Source organism: Haliaeetus leucocephalus, unplaced genomic scaffold (genome assembly GCF_000737465.1).
Source record: "Haliaeetus leucocephalus isolate CR32 unplaced genomic scaffold, Haliaeetus_leucocephalus-4.0 Scaffold656, whole genome shotgun sequence".
In the NCBI taxonomy this organism is placed as follows: domain Eukaryota; kingdom Metazoa; phylum Chordata; class Aves; order Accipitriformes; family Accipitridae; genus Haliaeetus; species Haliaeetus leucocephalus.
The window spans coordinates 12,622,664-12,642,477 of NW_010973092.1; the positions used below are offsets into that span (position 1 = coordinate 12,622,664).

At 46.1% G+C, this 19,814-nt stretch overlaps 2 protein-coding genes across 5 annotated transcripts in view; both read left to right on the plus strand.

Annotated features, from left to right (window-relative positions):
- The window catches only part of LOC104839125 (tripartite motif-containing protein 47-like), a 9,218-nt gene extending 3,687 nt beyond the window's left edge, over window positions 1–5,531 (plus strand). The window contains exons 4-10 of the mRNA XM_010579245.1: window positions 4–309; window positions 948–1,043; window positions 2,112–2,345; window positions 2,456–2,478; window positions 3,481–3,623; window positions 5,044–5,106; window positions 5,314–5,531. Coding sequence (XP_010577547.1) covers window positions 4–309; window positions 948–1,043; window positions 2,112–2,345; window positions 2,456–2,478; window positions 3,481–3,623; window positions 5,044–5,106; window positions 5,314–5,531 — 1,083 coding nt within the window. The remainder of the gene's footprint in view (window positions 1–3; window positions 310–947; window positions 1,044–2,111; window positions 2,346–2,455; window positions 2,479–3,480; window positions 3,624–5,043; window positions 5,107–5,313) is intronic.
- Window positions 5,113–14,430, plus strand: LOC104839005 (E3 ubiquitin/ISG15 ligase TRIM25-like). Of its 4 annotated transcripts, XM_010579092.1 has the most exons (9): window positions 5,113–5,459; window positions 7,233–7,779; window positions 9,707–9,802; window positions 10,379–10,612; window positions 10,729–10,751; window positions 11,939–12,075; window positions 12,527–12,557; window positions 12,797–12,828; window positions 13,658–14,028. In XM_010579092.1, exons 2-9 carry the CDS (start codon window positions 7,333–7,335, stop codon window positions 13,828–13,830), a joined length of 1,173 nt encoding a protein of 390 aa, XP_010577394.1. In that variant the 5' UTR covers window positions 5,113–5,459; window positions 7,233–7,332; the 3' UTR covers window positions 13,831–14,028. The 4 variants fall into 4 exon arrangements, with proteins under 4 accessions (XP_010577394.1, XP_010577393.1, XP_010577391.1 ...); XM_010579091.1 differs by lacking the exons at window positions 5,113–5,459; window positions 13,658–14,028 and adding an exon at window positions 14,043–14,430 and having other exon boundaries at window positions 5,466–7,779; XM_010579089.1 differs by lacking the exon at window positions 5,113–5,459 and having other exon boundaries at window positions 5,466–7,779.
- Window positions 14,431–19,814: the final 5,384 nt, after the last annotated feature.

Below are 19,814 nucleotides of genomic sequence, written 5' to 3' on the forward strand. Positions count from 1 at the left end.
AAGTTACTCCTGTTCCACTTCTCCCTCCAGGCCCCCCAGCCAGCCGTGAAGACCTGCCTGAGCTGCGAGGCCTCGCTGTGCCGAGCCCACTGCAGCAAGCACAGCACAAACAGCCTCCTGAAAGACCACGTCCTGATAGAGCCCTGTGATGCTCATCTTTTGGCTGAGAGGAGGTGCCCCCAGCACGGCAAACTGCTGGAGGGCTACTGCAGGACGGACTCGGTCTGCATCTGTGTGCTGTGCTGTGTCGCTGGCCCCCACAGGAAACACAAGATCGACACTTTGGAGGAGGCTTTTGGCCAGGCGCAGGTAAGAGGCTGCCAGGACAGCAGCCCGGGCACGCATTGCGCTAGGAAAACCACTGGGGTCTGTGGCGTGGAGAGCTGCCCGCAGCACAGGGATGAAACGTCTCCCGAGTTTCGGATCTGCAGACTCAGGATAGGGCTACGTCTTCATCTTGGGATGTTGGGCTTTCAGTCCTAGTTTTGCCCCAGATTCCCTCTGGGCTTGCCCCTCGGGATATAAAGCAAGATGTCATAAACACTTTCTTCCCATTTCGAGGAGCCAAACTGGTCAGACTGAGTGCTTGTGGCTATGCTTTTAGTCCTCCGTGAGCTTTCAAGCCAGAAGACCAGCCTGAGCTGCATTTATGCAAAGGAAATTGATGACAGAGTAACAGAAAGGAAGCTGTCAGCACTGAAGGTAGCTTTATGTGTGGCTATTGCACATGAACAGCTTTCAGTTTCAAAATGTCTTTCCCATTCTCGTAATTGTGGTATTTGTTCAGGGGTAAAATCTTACAATAAACCTTTATGTATTGATTTGTCCTGAGAGCATGCAGTGAACAACCTTTTTGCAGGTCTGGCTTAACCCATTTCCATAAAATAGCTGATCTTGTGTACGTATGTCGGTCCTATCCTCATACCTCCCTCCGGTTATTTTTATAGAGTGTTTTTCCTGAAACTCTGGAAACAGCGAAAGAACATGAAGCTGCACTGAATCAAAGCATAGCAAATCTGCTGAAACAAGAGGAGGACGTAAAGGTTTGTTCCAAGTTTCCATATCCCTTCGGGATGGTTGCATGCTGGTAGCTGATGAGATAAGGTTTTCTTTTGCGCTTCCCCAGATCATGGATTCTGAAGCTTTTTTTAGTTCCATGGTGGTTTCTCAGATATTTTCTAGGTTTCTTCTTTGAAGGAGGATGATGAACAACTTTCTTATCAGTCTGGCAAGTACATTCATAGTTTGCAAAGGACCTTTGACCTTGAAAGTTGCTGTTAAGTCCATGCCTCCTGATTGGTGGGTGGTGGTTGCTTTTTTTCCCCCCAATGTTACTCAATTTTCAGACTCTAAAATACTTATGGAAAGGATACAGACCATGTTAGAGTGATTTTATTCCTCTTTACAACAAGAAATCCCTTTAGGTTAGTCTGTGGTTCTAAGAAGTTGGTAGGAATGAGGTTAAAAGATTGCCCCACAGTGTCTGGTTTTTGCTCCCAGCATGCAAATACCTATCTAAAAGCTCTGAAAGAGCAGGAAATTTAACGCAGGTCTCCAAATCCTCATTCATTCTGCTTAGGCAAAATTGGCACTTGCCTTCCTCCACCAGTAAAAGTGATGGGACTAGAAGTCCTGGCACTGGGCAAAGGAAATCTTCCCTTCAAGTCTGAAGACAAAACTGTACCTGTGGGCAGTGTTCTGTCTGGCAGTGTAGCTGCTTTCAAACAGTGAAGGAAGCTTGGTGGAGGCAGTAAGCAGAGAAACTTTTTCCTCACCCGTCCTTAAAAGGACCAAAGACAATGTATCCATAGAAAAATACCAGTGCAGAATAAGGAAATACATGTATAGTGGAAAGTCTTCAGCAAGCATTGTGCAAGAAGCACTACTTTTTTGTCTTTTTCTGGTCAGGTGCCAGATGCTGGGGAAGGCCACTTATGTCACTTGGCCTTTCTGCTGTCAGTGGGACATCTTGGTTTGTTGTCATACAGAGAGGCACTAAGTTAGTAGTTACTTCTCTCAGCCCAGAAAAGACCAGGCTCTTTCTGAGTGAGAGTTAGCGTGGAAAATGTAAGATTCAGTCCCTAACAACTTTGAAAGTGTTTTCTTAACAGGCTAAGGAGAGCCTCCTGAGGGATCAGCTGGAGAGCCTCTTCAAAGAGATGTGTCTGCAGCTAGATAACAAAAAAAGAGAGGTCCTGAAAGCTCTCAGTCACCACGAGGAGCAACAGCTTTCTCAGATTCAGATGGAGGTACAAAAACACAAAGAGGAGAAGGATGCAGCCAGCTGCAATGTACAGGAGCTGGAGGCTCTGAGAGATCAGAAAGACCTACTTCTTTTCACGAAGGTACCTAATAGCATCTCCCTTTCCAGAGATGTTCAGCTCTTGGGCTGGCAGTGCTTAATTCTGGCTGGCCTGCGCTGTGCTTAATTCTCCTTTCAAAATGTCTTTTACAGAGTTTTGCAATGATTCGAGCCAGGTAAGCTCTTCCTGAGGTGGTCTGCTATTGCATTACATATTGCTTCAGGTAACTGATAGTCCAGTGGTGTGTGTCTGCTAGCCCAGCCTGCGTGCACTGCAGGCCCACAGCTCCCTGGGCTTGCCCTGGCTGCCCCTTGGGCATGCTGACTGCACATTCTGAGCCTGGCTTTGTCAGGGACCTGGAGAAGCCCCAAGCCCCAAAATATTAACAGAGGTCACATGTGACTCTTCGTATACAACATGGCTTATTTTTCTGTATCCTCCACACTTGTTCTTGAGACCCGTTCTGAAAGCAGTTCCTGAATATTTAGGTCCCTGGCTGGGCATGCAAAGGACGGATGAGCTTATATATCCTGAGTTGTCCTCCAGTTTGCATTGCCTACTGCTTGTAAGAAGCAAATGTGGCAGGAGCTGAAACATGCAGTGAAGTCATGAGTCTACAAAGTTCATGGGTTTTCTCCTGAGCTGCTCCCCCAGTGCCTGCCCAGTGCTGTTCCTCCACCACAGCCCACCACTGCATGCACACAGGTCCCCTAGCCCGGCCTTTCCCCAGCCCTGCATTTCAGGTGCAGCAGTTGCCCCTTGGCTGTGATAACACAGCACTTCTTGTTTGGTGTCCCAGCATGCCAGCAGTTGCCCTTGATACCTCATTAGCTCCTTCTGCAGGGACTTGAAGACTGTAACCAGAAACATGATGCTGGGGTCCTTCCTGGCAAAAGTTGGGGCTGAGGTGGCTGAGACAAGGTCCTCTGGGGACAGATATTGTCCATGGAGTGAACTTCATCCTAACGATGTTGAAGAGATCTGGGGTTCTGGGAAAAGACCTGTCAGAGGGCGAGTCCCTGGTAAAGCTGCAGAGGGCGGGGATGATAGAAGCTGCTTTTCTGTACCTCCCATTGAGGCTGGGTGTGGAGTGGGTGACGCAGTTGTTGGCTCACGGATGGGCTTGGTGACGGTTTTCTGATGACTGGCTGCTCTGATGTCTTTCTGCGTGTTTTAGGAAACGCAAGCAACTTACTAACAAAGATGGTGTAGAACTGCCAAGGCCACCCGTTATTTTGGATAAATTAACAACAGACACTACTCTAAGGCTTTTCCGGCAATTCCTCTCAGACATGCAGTCCTTATTTGAAGTACCACCTGGTAAGTGATCATGTCACTATGTGACAAGCAAGACAGAGAAGCTAACAAAACATGTTTAAGAAAGGACTGTAATAGGACACCAAGTATGCCAAGTACCTCTAGAAGAACTGATTACTAACATTGTATGATTATTTTCACATATGTGTACATAGAAGGGTGCTTGTCCTAGCCTTCAGTGCTTTGGGAACATGCCTTGAATACATCCTGTTAAAATGGGCTCTGGGTGAAGAAATGTGGATGTCCTAGGAATTTTCTGGGAGGATTAAGGGAAGAGAATAGCAACACCTCTTCTGTCTGTAGCATCACTTTGATTCAAAGCATGGGGAAAGTTGTGAACTCATCGCAGCAGCAGCAGGCGGAGTTTGTCTTACGTTGTAAATAACTTTACTCTTTGTAAAGTTTTGTAAGATCTACAGTCCCGGTGCTGTGCATGGTGGGATGCTTTTCCAACTGCGTTGAAAAAACTAGGGTTCCCTTGTTATTGCTCTCTTGATGGTGCTTGAGCCCTTGCTGACAGTCAGCCTAGGGACAAGACTGAGAGACAGCTGGGGTGGGAACGCTCCGTCCAGAGCGTGTGTGACAGTGTGCGATGTGCACACCTAATTGGCCACTATCGGTACAGCCTTGGGTACTCTAAGAAGCACACCGTGCTAACGGCCACTCTTGAGTTCAGTCTCTACCATCCCTGTAAGCGTAGTCCAGACCTATTCTGGCTAAAAAGCCTTAGATCCAGGTTTTCCTAATTATCTATGCCATCTGAGCAATTTTGGTTAGTTGTCCAAGTCACTGCTGCCATTTCAGTTTCCTGGAGGAGTAACTTCCGGAGCAGAAAATACCACAATATTGAAATGCATTACGTGCAAGAGAAGGTCTGAAAGACTGAAAGAAAACATTCTGCAAATTCCTGAGTGTAAAATTAACTTCATGTGACTGGCCATGCCAGGAATTGTTGAGAGTTCTAGAAAATAACTTCAAATTATGCTAAGTAAATAAGCGTTTATAAAATGGCTGTGGTGCTGTTCACACATTTCTCGTACATGGAATTTAATCTGGGAAGTTTTTAAAAATGCCTAATGAAGGTCTGCAGGACAATGATGGAAAACTAAAATCTAAGAGTTGCTGTAGTTTGAAACAAAAAGCAAAAAGACACTTTAAAATTGTAAAAGAGCAGCATTTCATGAAGTATGATATCAACCTCCTTTAGAATTACACAGGAGCAGCAGAGAGGTGCAGAAGGTGTTTCAGTTAACATATGCTTTTAATGACTTGGGTGGGTTGGACTTGAATTGGATGACTTGGATAGGATGACTTGGATTGACTTGGATGACTTGGATTGGGAAATCTAGCTTTCAGCAGTGGGGATGTATGCAAATCTCCACAATTATCTGTTAATCATAATGTGGTTTTTTTCTTTCTATAGTTCAGGAACACCTGACTTCAGTGCATCAAGGAACTATATACCCTTATAATGCCAACGTAGTCAGTGCATCCTCATGGAGTTCTCTCCAGTTTGGGCTATTAAATCCATCTGATGCCATCTTACCCATAAAGAGCAACGAGAGCTTCTCACAGGGCTGTCACTTCTGGGAGGTGGACACCAGCAATGCACACCATTGGAAGCTTGGAATCATTAATCCCAAGTTGGAGTGCTACCTGCAAATGTCTCATGGTTCCCTCTGTGTGTTCCTAGGTCAAACAATGATCACAGCAAAGGACTTTCCTACAGCCCTCAAAGTGGTCAGGGTGGAGCTAGACTGCAGAAGAAATACACTGTCATTTTATAATGTGTCTGTCAAGGATAGAGATGCTACTGAGAGCCTCAGGCTTTTAGAGGCAGTAAGCATCCCTTCGAACTATCCTGCCTATGCTATCTTCGGCGTGCTTGACGGCTCTTTGAAGCTCCTGTAGTGATGTGGCGACAAGGTGGTGTTTTGTGTTTCCAGGCCTAGGTATCGAGACTGTTGCTGCACGGAGGCTGCGCTAAGCTGGTATATTAGAAATTGGATTTTGGGCTGCTGTGACAGCTCACCTGTGTGAGAGCAAGGCCTCTCTGGGGTATATCACAGCACACTGCTGCTTACTGCAAGAGCTCCTATCATATTTGTTCTGCTAATCACAATGGAAATACCGTTAAGTTGTGCTTTTTTTGTTTGGCTGTATCAAATGCTGTGTTGGCTGCATGTTATTAAAGTAATTCAGTTTGCAAAACTCAATGGCAATTTAGTTTATAAAAAAGTTGACAGCACAACATTAACTGCTACAGAACTAAGCAGCAGCAATGCTGATCTTTGCTCTAATGCATCAGCTTTTACCTCTGCCCTCCTCCACCTGTCCGGCACAACCTAAGCCATCTGTTGCAGAAGCAAACCTGGCCTGGGAGGCAAGTAGACAGTAGGCGGTAAGACACCTGGTTTCCCTTGCTCTCTGCTGCTGTTGTCCCCTGTGAGCTCTCTGATAAATCAGTTACCTACTTCTTGCCTCAATTTTAATTTTCTCCTCACCTATGCAAAAATGCCACAGCAAAGGGAGTAATAAAGAGGAAAACTCCTGTGCCTTTAGTCTGTGCCATATGGGGCCTAGATTACTTCGTTCTTATGGTTGTCCAAACACCTTGGAGATGATATTCCTGCCTGCTGCCTGTGGTTCTTCTGCCTTCAGACAGAGCCAGGGTATTTGCATGAAGAAGTCCAGGCAGGAGCTCTTCACCCCAGCAGGGACAGTGAAGGACCTTGAGGGACACTGCAGTTTTGCGTATGCTAAAAGAAATCCTTGTTCAGTCTTAGAAGAAAGTGGCTGTCTTTTCTATTTTGTGTTTTATACACCAAAATGATACAGAAAACCATGCAGGTAGATTTGGTTCTCCCAAATGCACTTGCAGTGGGAGAAGTGGCTGCTTAGGTGGTATGGGTGTAAAGTGAGATAAGCAATGCTCGTGATGTGGTATGGGGATATTCCTATCCTAGAGTGCCTTTCCCAGTGCCCATTTGCCTGTCAGCTGGCTGCAGGTAGGAGACCAGCGTCAACAAGTCCCAGTAAAACTTTCCCCTAGGTTCTCCCTATTTTACCTTTAGGGGAGCATCTGTAACTGTTGTGGAGAAGAACCAGGCAAAGCAGAGGGAATTCCTGGCTTACCCCTGCCAGGCTCATACTCTTCTTGTCCAGGGTTTATCTTTAATTCGCTGCCCCTGGCATGGGATGGAGGATTTTTCCAGGAGGGCAGAGGGCTGTAGAATTGTCCATCTTGTGCCCTCCCCAGCACCCCCTGCTCCCACCGGCCTGCTGGAGGCTCACACACGGAACAACGCTGCCTGAGACCGAGGGCAAATGTCTGAAAGTGGCTGCCATAGCTTACAGGAGCTGTTTCCAGGTGGAGCCTGGGATGGGGAGTGTATCTCTGCCAGCCTGGCAGAGAGCAGAGAGGAAGGACTTGCAGCCTGTGGGCTGGGTCTCCAACGAGGGCACAACGCCAAGAACGTCTTTTTAGTTTCGTTTCTCGCAGACTAGTTAACGCAGTGTTTCCGCAGCCATGGCAAAAGCAAAGGAAGAATTTGGAGGGGGTGCCAGCCTGGAGGACGAACTCAGCTGTCCCATCTGCCTGTGTCTGTACAGGAACCCAGTGTCGCTGAGCTGTGGTCACAGCTTCTGCAAGCAGTGCATCCAGAAGGCACTCGGTGCCCAGCAGCAATCCAAGACCCCTTACTCCTGCCCCATGTGCAAGCTCCAGCTGGGGCCCATCCTGGAGCTGCAGAAGAATTTCCAGCTGTGCAGCATCGTAGAGGCATTTCTGGCCAGCACTTCCAAAGGACAACAGGCCGAGGGCTCTGCAGAGGGGAAGGAGGAGGAGGAGGAGGTGGTTCCCTGTGACTTTTGCCTGGACCGCTTTCAGCCAGCAACGATAACGTGCCTGAACTGCGATGCGTCTTTGTGCCAGGCCCATCTGAACAAACACAACGCCAAGGCCTCCCAGCAGCACCACATGTTCATAGAGGTGGGCGCGGGCGATGCGGCGGAGGGGAGGAGGTGCCCGGAGCACGGCAGGCTGCTGGAGTGCTACTGCCAGGACGAGGGGCAACACATCTGCACGCTCTGCTCCATTGTGGGCTGCCACAAGGGCCACAGCATCATCACCCTGAAGGAGGCACAAGAGAAACAGCTGGTAAGGGGCTCTCCTCTCCCCAGGGCCCTCGCAGGGTTTGCTCCAAACTCCTGACCTGGAGGAAGGGGGGAAGCTGCAGGAGGAGCAGTAAGGCTTTCACCGGGGAGTGGGGATGGGGGGTGAGGGCAGGCAGGCAGCAGCTGGGGGGATTTCATGCCCACACCCGGCGGGGACTGGTGCGTTGTGCTGCAATTTGCTTTTAACTTCCTTCTTTGTGTTGCGAAAGCAGCCTGGCAGGCTAAGCAGAGGGAGAAGAGCAGAGAAAGGTGTTTGGGGCTGACCAGGACAAGGGTGGGTAAATCCTGTAGCGTGTGTCGATGGGGATGTGCATGCAGGAGAACAAGCAAGAGGCAGGCGCAGGGCTGTCCGTCCTGTGCAGCCCCAGGCAACTGCAAACTGCCCATGACAAGTATATTCTCGCCTGGGATGAAGAAGTATTCCTGCAGGGATTAAGAATTCTCTTCCTTTACAGAGCCTCGGGGACCCCACTACTGCTGAATTTTGGGCTGGGAAACATGTTTTCCCACTCGAGGCCCTTCCCTCTGGCTCCCTCCTCCCTCTGCCCTAAGTTTTGCAAAGCCAGCGTCCCAGCAGGCAGAGACATGGGGCCTCGAAGTCCCTGCCTTTGAGTCCAGCTGCTGTCCTTGAAATGCTCCGGAACCAGCTGAGACTGAGGGGAGAAAATGCATTTGCTATGCTCGCTCACTGCCTTGCATTTGAAATTTCTGGGCTCAATGTAGAGCCCAAGCAAAACACCCTGCAGGAACCCAGTGCATGGGCAGGAAACACCCAGCTCGCTCTGGACCTCAGGACAGGTCACAGTCTCCTCGGGAATTAGCAGGAAGCATCCATTGCAGTTATACTTATCACAAACTAACTTTCTCCCCCAAGTTACGTGTAGAAAATTCAGGGCTGCCAAACAGAAGTGGGCTGTGTAGGATAGTAGCCAGTTCCTTCATCCCTGGAGCTGGTAAAGGAGCAGCACTGCTCTGCCTATGGGGAAGCCATCTCCATGGATAAGCTGAGATCTCAGCTGCGTATTCCTCTTGCTTGTCTTTTTTAAACTCCTCAGGATAGCCAGGGAAATCCGGAATACAGCTCTTCAGGAGGAATTATAAAAAGGTTTTGGTGTAAGGAACCTTGGTCAAATTCGATTATTTGTCTTTTAATTTTCCAAACATTAAAACTTTCCAACTGTGACAACTATCTCATGGAAAACCTAAGCTTTCTGGCATAATTTTTATTAAAGAAACAGGAATCTGGCAGCTATGTCTGCCATGGCCATTCATGGGTGCTTGAGGTGTGAAAACACTGCTGGACACAACCAGGAGCAACCAGAACCGTTCAGAGCCTATCTAATCCCCAAAGAATGAGGTTTAATGTCCCCTCTGAAATGTGTTATCGTGCAGTATAAGAGCACTGAATGATTGTGGTATCCATTAAAATAAACAGCTGGGTGAGTAAGTACTGCTGTTTCGCTGATCTTCAGAAAAGATGCTTGCTTATTACCTTATCCTCAGATCCCACAGCTGCTGACAGATGTGAAAACTAAGGTTTTGGATCACATTAGGCCCATGCAAAGATTCTGGCAGGAACAGAGCTTTAACAGATAAAGTGAGATTTATTCATTTAAAGTGAAATTTACTTATTCAAAGGGAAAGTTGTTTATTAACCTACCACATAGAAAGCTACACATATAAAAACTAAACATTGTCTTGAAAGATTTCCAGTTCATATCAGTTTTCTGTTATGCCCTATCTTTATGAGGAGGCAAGTGAACACAGTTTATTCTAGGACTCACTGGTGAAAGTGAGCAGGTAGAAGGCACCCATGCCATTTCACCAGCTCCACAAACCGCCAGTCTAGTTTAAACCTATGTGTGCTTCTTCCCTGCTATGAAGTTCAATGCTGTCTTTCCTTCTGCTAGGGTGAACTCTCAGACATTGTGACGTGGCTGCAGGAACGTAAAAGTGCTTTAGATACTGCCCTAGAAGAGCTTCAGAGAAGCAAGAATCAGCTCAAGGTTGGCACCCCGAGCATCTTTCCTCCGTAATTTCCCAGAAATAAGTGATGGCAACTATACTGTTAGAAGCAGATGAAAAGAAAGAGATATAGTCCAAAGTAAGGAAAACACTGGTTTAAAAAACTGGCAGAAGCCAAGCTTTCTCACAGCCTCCCAGCATAGCTCCACAGGAGGAAACAGCTGAGAGACTGTTGCTTGTGGTTGTGGAGACTTAACGCTATGTGGTTGCATAGACAAGGCTGCAGGACTGGCAGGCCACAGACTGTACATATCATTGTGTATTTTTAAAGTTTTCTATCAGTTAAATAAAAGAAAACCAATTTGAATCTACAAGTGGGATTTTCAGTGTGTACCGATACAGTTCTCACATTGCTAGCTGAATTTTATCTGATTTTGTTACTATATCAGCATTAATTTTCATAACCCTCTGTTTAATCAGATATTCTAAACAAATGCCTATTGCCCGCTTCCTTCTAAAGCCAGTGCAAAGGATAGGTACAATCCTAATTAATAGAGCACTAAGCTGAAGTGTTGAGTTCCCAAGCCAGTGCACCATTTTCTTATCTGTTCATTTAGACCAATACGAAAACAGTGACTTCTCAGCTGCAAAAGCTGTTTGAAGAGATGAAGAGAGAGATGATGCTGAAAGAGAAGATGATCCTGAGTGACATTCAGTTCAATGAGAAAAAACAACTGGCAGACATTACCAAAGTGAAGAAGGAAATGGAACAGAGGAGAGATGAGGCTGCGCAGCATCTTCAGTCTTTGCAGAAAATGAGAGAGCAACCAGATATTTTCCTCTTCTTCAAAGTAAGCAGCGGTATTCTGCTTTTCTTCATGAATATGCCTATTTCTCAGACAGATGCCCTTTCTGGAAATCGCACTAACTACTTTTTTCCTTTTTTTTGGGGCAATCCTGTTTGTAGGAATTTAAACTGGCCACGGACAGGTATGTTCCACCTGAAAACACTTGTTTTCTTCTTTGAAAAAATATGGTGTTGATAACTGGGATCAAACCCCGCTGCCTGTGCCCCTCTGTCCTGGCACCCTATGCTGCAAAGCTGCTCCCTATTCTAGCTGAGCCAGAGGGCACCACGTCCACACTATTAACGAGGATGGAGAGATATCTGCCTGCTGTTCCAGTGGTCCCTTTAAGTTTCAGTTTCCTTGGCAGCTACGTGGTTGCTGGATTCTGATGAAAACCACTGGCTTTTATTACCAGAAAAATGTTTTTATCAGAGATGAAGCCCATAGGGTTCAGTTTACAGCAACACTCTCTTGGATGCGTATTGGTGACACTCCTGCACGTGAGTCCCAGTGAACAGCCTTTGGCTGCAGAGGTAACTGGCTCATTTCCCACCGATCTTTGCTTCTGCTTGTGGACAAGCTTAATAGCTAGACAGATTTATTATCCTTTCTCTTGTAAGTGACACATTTAATTTATAACTTCTTACTTCCTAATTGACGCCTGGCTGTCAGCTGTAATGCAATGGTGCAAAACCACACCAACAGTAAGTTACAGAACCACAAGAAATTTTGCTGCAGCACTAAACTCCCCAGCCGCATGAAGGGCTAGCTCAAACATCTGGCTGGATTTTAAGGTGTCATCTCTGTAACTCGTAGGAATAAAACTGAGTTTGAACTTGGATTGTAAGGATAACTTTGAATCACCGTGTACCTAGGGGCTGTGCTGGCAGCAGCATAGTCCATTACTCACAGCTGTGCCGCAAGTCAAAATCTAGCCTGTGGGATCAAAATCATTTTCCAGAAGCCTGGACACCATTTACTATGTTTGGCATTTTCTTTCTATCACGATGGCGGTTGTGCTCAAACAGTAAGCGCCTGCCTGCAGCAGGCCAAAGCACTATTTGCACAAGGGTATTAGCAAAACGTCTCCCCCTTTCTCATTTTTAGCATTTGAAAGTTCCCATCCAGGTTTGGTAAGCAAAAGGCATTGCTAAATAAATAACAATATATAACAATTGCAATTCACTTAACCTTATCAGAGAGCTGTTTACCTGATACTTCATGTTGCCAAAGCACCCTCCTCTTTGTAGCGTCCTTCCTAATGAAGGAGTTTGTTAACTTTCTAATGCTAAATGATTTTCCCTGGTGAAATGGCCGCTTGCACCCTAGGGTTGCGAGTCAGAATTTCAGCACCAGCAGGATGGATGTGGCGGTAGTGCAGCTGGATCAGGCCAGGATCGACCACTACCGACACCTGACGAGGGACTTCATGAGTCGCCTGGACTCGCTGCTGCAAGGCGTGCAGAGTGAGTGATCTGCCCCGACCCGCTGGCCACGCACCGCTGACCCCGAGCGGAAAACAGCAAGCCATGGGTTTCAGTGAGCTGGGCTGGTGGCCACCGAATGCTGGCCCCTTTATACGGGGCGTGTGCATGGCCTTAAGAGGCTGATGAGGATTCAGATGGGATCTTGGGGGTGTTGGAGAGGGGAGGGTGAAGGGGGCAGAAGGACTGTTTCTGGGGATAACAAGGAAGAGGTCTGCTCCTAACCAGCATAAGGCCAGCTTCTCCTCTGTCTGATGTGCTCTCCTCCTCCCACCTACCTCCTGAATCTTTGGGTGCTCAATCATGCTTTCGAGAAACGTCCTCTTTGTTTGCCTTTGTCTATCCCTGCCCATGACATCCAGGGGCACAGTACCAAGTCCCAAACTTCTATGCATTGCCAGCTTTGTAAAACATTCTTCTCCATCTTTCTTAGGTGAACTCAACAACCAAATTAAGCAGAACAGGTAAATACTTTTCTTTACTCACAAAATGTTCCCTGCAAATTTCTCTAAGAGTTGTTTGTTTAAGGACCGTGTGTCCTGTGCTCCTCTGCTTCAGTCTCAAAGAGAGCCAAGCAGAGTCTAGAAGGCTGTCCTTCATCTCAAAAGAGGGGGTCATATCCATTCACGTCTCTTATTTTGTTATTAACACGGTGTGATTTGTGTTTTATGAGGCACTAACATTCAACACTGTTTCTTTACAGTGGGGCTTCAGATACTGGTGCCTCTTCAAACTGTAAGTGTTCAAAAATACTAGTTATTCCTCAGGACTCTGGCCTGGGGCTGTGAATCTGGCAGAGAAAATCTCGCACCTAAAAATGTGAGCAGCATTTTGTTGCATGCATCTCCTCTCCTTGCCAGAGGTGAGACCAGCAGCAGTGCAGCCTCAGGGCACAGTTCTCAAAATCTGCAGTGGGCAGAAATCTCTGGGAACTCATCAGAGAAATCATTTATCTTCAGTGTGAGGGAGAGACTGGGTTTGCTTCAGTACTCAGTAAAGGTCTGAGCCTGCTCCTAGGAAAGACCATGGAGGGGTTCTCACCAGCTGAGCAGAAGCTGGAGCAAACCCAGTGCCTGAAATGATTCCCAGACAAATCCAAATGCTGCAGGAGATATTAAATCTGTAAACAGTGTTTCTCTTCAGATAGCACTAGTCCAATGCTCAAATAGATTTCTGCTGAGTACAGTGGTGCATTTTTTCTACAAGCTTTTCTGAAGAAAACTTTTTTAGAAGTTGTTTGAAAGATTTTTTGTATTTTTTAATTGCTGCAACTGAAGTTCAGTTTGCAAACAAGTTTTTCTTAATTCATCAACTCAAAATAAAATCCTATTTTCTTCACTTTTTAATTTTTGGAGGGGAAAAACATTCTCTTCAGACAAGCATTTCTTAGGGACAGGTTAATAGTCAATTTTACTTCGGAAGAGATGTGTTTGAGAACAGCTGTTCAATTGGGGCATTGAGCCTTGTATGTAGCCTTGCCCTAAAAGCAAACATATTTGTTTTACCAGACACATTTGAAAAAACAGAAAAAAATCTTGTTTTCTTTTTTCAATAATTCATGTAGCTGATAATGGATGGAAAGCACAAGAGGCATGCAGTGCAGGCAAGCGATTAAATGGAGTTTTAATTACACAGCTCAGCTTAACAATACAGTTGCTTTCATTTAACATAATACCAGCCTCAAATCTAGAGGTATATTTTTACATCAGTGTACATGGCCATTTATTTGTCTTGTGAGCTCAGTCTTCTACAGACATATTAATGTCTGTGTTCTATAGAGAACCAGTTACTCAAAACAGGGAAGGGAGAAGAAAGTTTTTTGTATTTTTTCTGAGGCAATGCAAAGCTGTACTTGGAAGCAACTTGTCAAATATGTTATTAGCACAGCAATAAGATATTACTTTATTATTACAGTAAGTGAAACTTTTCTATCTTGTGTATTCCTACAGCACAAAACCAACGGAAAAGATCAGCGCGCTTCAAGTGGCAGATGTGAACAAAGTGTATGGTCCACATATGCGCAGAAGTAAGGGGAGGTGAAAAAAAGAAGTCAGAACTGAGATGGAAGGACAAAGTTAAATATTGTAAAAAATGTCCTCTAATAATGGGGACTGGCCAAGTGTCTTGACCTCTCTGGCATACCTGTTTTTAAAAGCAATTCTGCAGCATATGCAAATTTAGAAAAGAAGTGCTAAGATTTTAATATGAACGTAAGAAATTCTCCAACTGCTGCTGGCTTCTGGACTGTGGACTGTATCATCTCATGGTACTGATGATTCTTGGGTACTATTAATTGTGGTGACTATGTTGTCATTATGTGGTTGGATAACCAAAGAAATGGCTATAGATACAGATACGCAAGGCTGGCTGATTTCATACCATCACCAGGAATTAATTGTTGAGAGAATTGTGGATGCCTGCAGTAGGAAGCTGTTCAGGACCATGCCACAGATTTGGATCATCACAAGTGATCTTTGTAGCAAAGAATTAATTATCTTTGTTTGAAACCAGCTTAGTCAGCCTCTAAGCCACATTTTAACACTTCTCCTACAGAGCGGTTAGAGCCATGCAAAATACCTCAGTCAGCAGCGTGCAAAGATGCTTTAGTGGCCACATCTCCGCGTGTACAGATACTCTTTTCTGATCAAGCACATGCTGTGCTTTCCAGATGTAGTGCTTATTGCACATCAACTGCACAAAGGGATTTCATGGACACCGCCAGGCAGATAGGCTCACTCTTTGTTCCTGTAGGCTGCTCTGTGCCTAGCTGTGGTTCAGATCCAACATGTAGTTTCACAACCTGGGTGTTTCTTCTCCAAATGATAAAAATATTCTACTGCAAACTAGGGTTGCCAACATAAACATTTTTAAGAAATAAAGGCTAAAGTTCTGGGTGCTTCTATATAAATTCAGATTCATGGCTACGACTCTATTCTGTCCCTTGTGATAATCAACATGTACCTAATTGCAAGGATTAAAACCAAATAAACTCAGCAAAATCCATCTCAGATTTAGAGTAACATCTCCCTTCGTGGTTTAAACAGACTCGCCAAGCTGTAATGGAGCCGCAGCCCTTGCTCTGCTGCACACATCAATTGTCAGCATAACAGAAAGTGCGTGGCCAAATTTTGGGAGCTCAGCAGTAGCTCAAGGTGACTTTGCAAATATTCCCTGCTGCTTGAAGCCAGCGAGACACGAAGGACAGCTGCTCTCAACCACTCAAATGAGGCAAAAAAAAATGAGCCTGTCCTTCAGCACTTTTATTACCTGGGCTTCTTTCTGGCTGCCAGGTAGTTACTGCTTTCACCCCAGGTGAAGGAGCTGTGACCAGCCAATGCAGTTCAGTGCTGCTGCTGCAGACAGCAAGTTACTGCGCTTCTGCAAATCGCTACCGAGAGCAAGAGATTTACTTTAGGCATAGTATTTTAAGTCACTCCCTCTCTCCCATCTCACCACATCCTACACTGACTACACTTTGGAAACGTCAGCACTTCTGTAGCCCCCTCTGAAATATTAGTTGAGCATTTCTTCGGTGAAAGCCGCATTACAAACGTATTCCTGTGCCTCCAGCCACAGGCTGCTGTGGGAGAACCAGAGCACTGCTCTCCCCCTCGCTAGCAGACAGAAAGGGCAAGTGGCAGCAGGGTGCTGAGCAATTCCTGCGCTCCCAGGCAGCTGCCCTTACCAGCGTGTTTCTGGATATATGGCTACCCCCTCGCCTGCAAGCAATTCTCATTTTTTAAACGCCATTTCTGACAGTCTTGGCGAAGCCATGATGATATTTTCTTTCCCCAGGGAGGACGAGGTACTGAGTTCACCTTTCCTCCAATGCAGCCATCAGCTCCCTGAATCTCTGAGCCCCTGGCAGACATGCCTGTGACCTGTTTAGAGAAGGGTCCTCCCAGAAACCTTCACAGCAGATGACCATCCAGCTCTCACAAATGGAGTCACATTCCCAGGAGGCTTTCAGAAGGGCTGGGAGCAGTTGAAAAGGGAATATGTCTGCAGCAAGCTGGGTAAAGGCCATTCATGCTTTAAGGACAAGCTCTGCAGCCCTCACTAGACAGTTGTAACGCTGTCTTTGAAGCATCGATCACAGGTAATACAGTATAGCACTAAGACTGAAGTACTTAGCATAACTAAAACCCAGGACCAATGGGACATATTGACCAAAACAAAGACAATAATTGTCTGGATGGAACTTGCCTAGCATCTAATTTGGAGGGAAAAGTGCATGTAGCTCTCCACTGCTAGGCTTATCGGACTTGAATTTGGGGCTGATGTAAATACTTGCCAAAACAGAGCAAAAGAAGGTGACTACTGTAGGCAAAATTAATGTGATCCAGGAGATAAGGACTTCATAATTGCTGCTACATGGCAAAAGCAAAGGATTTCATTTCAAGTGGATAGAAAAAATAAATTTTTAATACTGCTGCAGGCTCACAAAGCTTTTGGATGAAAATTAATATCTAGGAAGGTAGACTTTCTGAGTTAGATACTAAGCTGATGGTGCAGTCTATTTCCCCCCTACATTTGCCTGCTATATAGCAAAGATAGACTCCTCTGAATTTGAGCCTTGTTGTATTTTTAATATTCCATGCATTAGCCTTGAGGAAGCAAAGAGAGGTAAAAGACTATACAAAAGCAATGTAAGAAAACACACTGCAGTCCAGCAATTATTTAAGTAAGCCTTCTAACCCACAACAACACTCTGAAAATTTTAACACCTGATTAGTTTTTGACTCTAGGAGACAATGTTGGACCAGGGCATACACTGAGAGTGTAGCAATTCTGCGCAGATATTTGTGCAGGACACTCTTTCTTGATAGCAATATAATTGTGAGATATGTAGTCCTGAGATATGGACAAAGTCTATTTCTTTTTGATATCTTTATGGTTTAAGTATTTTGATTACCTAAGGACTCTGATTCATTGCATCTTTCATTATTTATTATGCTCTCTTCCCTCCACCCACTTCATTTTTACTTGGCATTTGTCTCATCCTTGATGGAAACCTTTAGAGGGGAGGAGAGTGAAGTAGCTGATTTTATGGCTCTTTTTTTTGCTTTTGCCAAGCATTGCATGATGTGGCTGAATTTATAATCAAATGCATAAATAAAATGCATTTCAAAAGCCAGGTCAGGCCTCTTTCTGTTACTTAGTCTGATGGGTTTTCAAAGTCAGTCAGACATGCCACATCTAAACCTTTATGTGTCTGACACTAGGGCCTTCTAAGACCAGCAGGTTAAACGGGAAACCCCAGGGGTACCGCTTTGATTTTGCACACTGGACGCTGCAAGAGGTCTTGAGGAAGGTTGTCCTAAGGCTCCTGATTGCTCCCCCCGAATGCTCAAGTTCAAGAAGCTCAGGGTAGCTTAACATTACTTCTGTTTTGTCCCTATTTTCTGACTATTAATGTTTGCCTGGGTGACCAGATAAGCTGCCCACATGGGGAGGCACGTTTGTGTGAGCTCCGATATGCAGATAGATCTCACTTTCTAGGCAGCAAGCTAGGCAGCTCCCATCTTCTCCATCTCCAGATTTCATGCAACATTTTGCAAATGCAGGCCCAAATCTCAGTGGACGGCAAGTTGTACAAGGAAGGAAGGGCAAGGAGAGAAAATAAAACATGTTTTTAGCTGCTTTCACCATAGCCCACCTGTCTTACCACGGAGCCGTGCAGCTGGCAGGACCGAGGCAGTGGGCAGGGAGGTAGTAGGAGGACGCTACCGAAAGCAGGAGGCTCCTTACACAAGGCTGGGAGCCAGATGGCATAAACCAGCTGAGAGCTGGGGGAAATGAGAGGGTGCTTTAATCTGCTGACTGAAAGAGCAGAGCTGGAAGCCTGGAGAAGACTGAGAAGAACCAGGGAGAGCCGCCGCACAGGGCTTTTATTGACGGGGCAGAGAGGGATGATAAGACCGTCCTGTGCCGCCCATAGAGCTCTTTGCCAGGGGGACCGGGGTGCAGCGGGGCTCTACGAGAGCTGCCGGGTAAAGAGGCAGGGCGGGAGGGCTTCCCTCCGCTGCAGTGCGCGGGGCTGCCCAGGAGTATGTGCCCGGTGGAACAAAACAGAGCGTTTTTCAAGATTATTTTGCAGTCTGAGAAACTGGTCTCTGGAGATTTGATATTACAAAGATGATGGGGCAGTGTGGAGAACCGGAGGCCGTGGGTTTGACAGGTAGGCTGAGCAGGATGGGCAGATGGCACATGCCAGCGTTTGTATGTCAGCGAGCCCCAGCTCACCGTTCCTTGGCAGGAGGTTCTGGAGTGTGAGGAGCCCAGAGGCACATTCTCCAAGGCCAAAGGTTCCCTTAGCCTTGTACAGAAATACATTAACCATAAAACTTAATATACCTCGAGAAGAGGAAAGCAGCTGGAAGTTGAATGATTTACTTATCTTAAATATTTACTTGGATTTTTTCCCCCTACTTTTTAGAAAACCAGTGTACAGTAAAAAGAAAAAAAACACCCTAATAATAGCAGTGATTCAGAAAAAAATTAATGCTTGCGATTTTTTTTAATATCATGTTCTTTATTTGCACTCCAAGAAGATACTGCTTGGTTTTCTTGTTAAGTTTCTGCAGAGTTCCCACACAAAAGGCTCCTCTTAATGCTTTTGTCACAGATGTCACTCCTCACAAGGATTTGCTCTGGTAGTCTTGGAGTCACCACATACTTCAAACTCAATTAAAACTCCTGTGGAAGTCCCTAAGAGGATTGGGAAGTCAGAGCCACTGATGCTTTTGACGGTGGGTAGCCAGGGGAGAGGGAGAGAGCTCCTTTATTTCCTTTGCAACCTGCCTGTTCTAGTTACCATGACATCTAGTTAAACCCTTGTGGAGAGGGTAAATGTTTACTATTGGAAATATTCCGTATTTCTACAGCAAGATTTACAGCATTTGCCTAACACCAAAAGACGTGAGCATGGATTCTGCAGGCTTGAAGCTGGTCTTGCTTTCTCTGATCATGTATTGATGGGCTTTTTGGCAGCTCGAGGTTCCACCCGAAATGCAAATACTAAGCAGTGTTTGATTTCAGAGAATGTCTGCTTTTCTGTGCAAATGGCAAAGGAAAGGCGGACGAGGCTGGGTATGGCCCCTCCGACCTTGAACCTCCAGTCCAGAGATAAAAAAAGAGTACTGAAGAAAAACCTGCTATTTTTCAATACTGACCTCGTCAAAGATCCTCTGTCCTTCCTACTTGGAAGCACCTCCCAAACAGATCTGGACACCAGAGCAAACAAGACTGAGGGATTTTAAAAGACTATTTTTCAGGAATCCTAGTGGTACCCCAAAGCAAAACGAGGCCATTTTCTGTCAGAAATTGTTACGGCTTCCCTATCTGTGACACGGGTGTAAAGTTAAGGTCTCTTCACCTCAAGTTACCAAAACGTAGTTAATCTTTCAAGCGTGAGTGTGACTTAATTAACAGAAACGCGGACTCTTCACTAGAGTTCCTCTGGTTTGTTTGTTTCAGGGTGGTGGCTTTTCTGGGGTAAGGAGCAGAATCGGCGGGTCGCGCTCCGCACCAGGCTTTTTCAGGCCGCTCGTAATTCAGAACACGCTTGGAATTAACTGGAAAGTAAAAACTGAAGCGGGTGTGTGCGCGTGTGTGCCTGGTGCGGGCGGCCCGTTAGGCCAGGCCTTGCCTGCCGAGGCCTCTCAGGCGGCCCGGCCCGGCCCTCCCCTCCCCGATCGGCGACGGGCGGGCTCCGCGCT

What these genes read in the sequence shown, in the direction of transcription:
- LOC104839005 (XM_010579089.1), top strand. Translation starts at nt 7,150, where the DNA reads ATGGCAAAAGCAAAGGAAGAATTTGGAGGGGGTGCCAGCCTGGAGGAC. An exon ending in ATATTTTCCTCTTCTTCAAA is followed by an intron (nt 10,613 to 10,728) that starts GTAAGCAGCGGT and finishes TCCTGTTTGTAG; the next exon opens with GAATTTAAACTGGCCACGGA. An exon ending in TACTGGTGCCTCTTCAAACT is followed by an intron (nt 12,829 to 13,657) that starts GTAAGTGTTCAA and finishes TAATTCATGTAG; the next exon opens with CTGATAATGGATGGAAAGCA.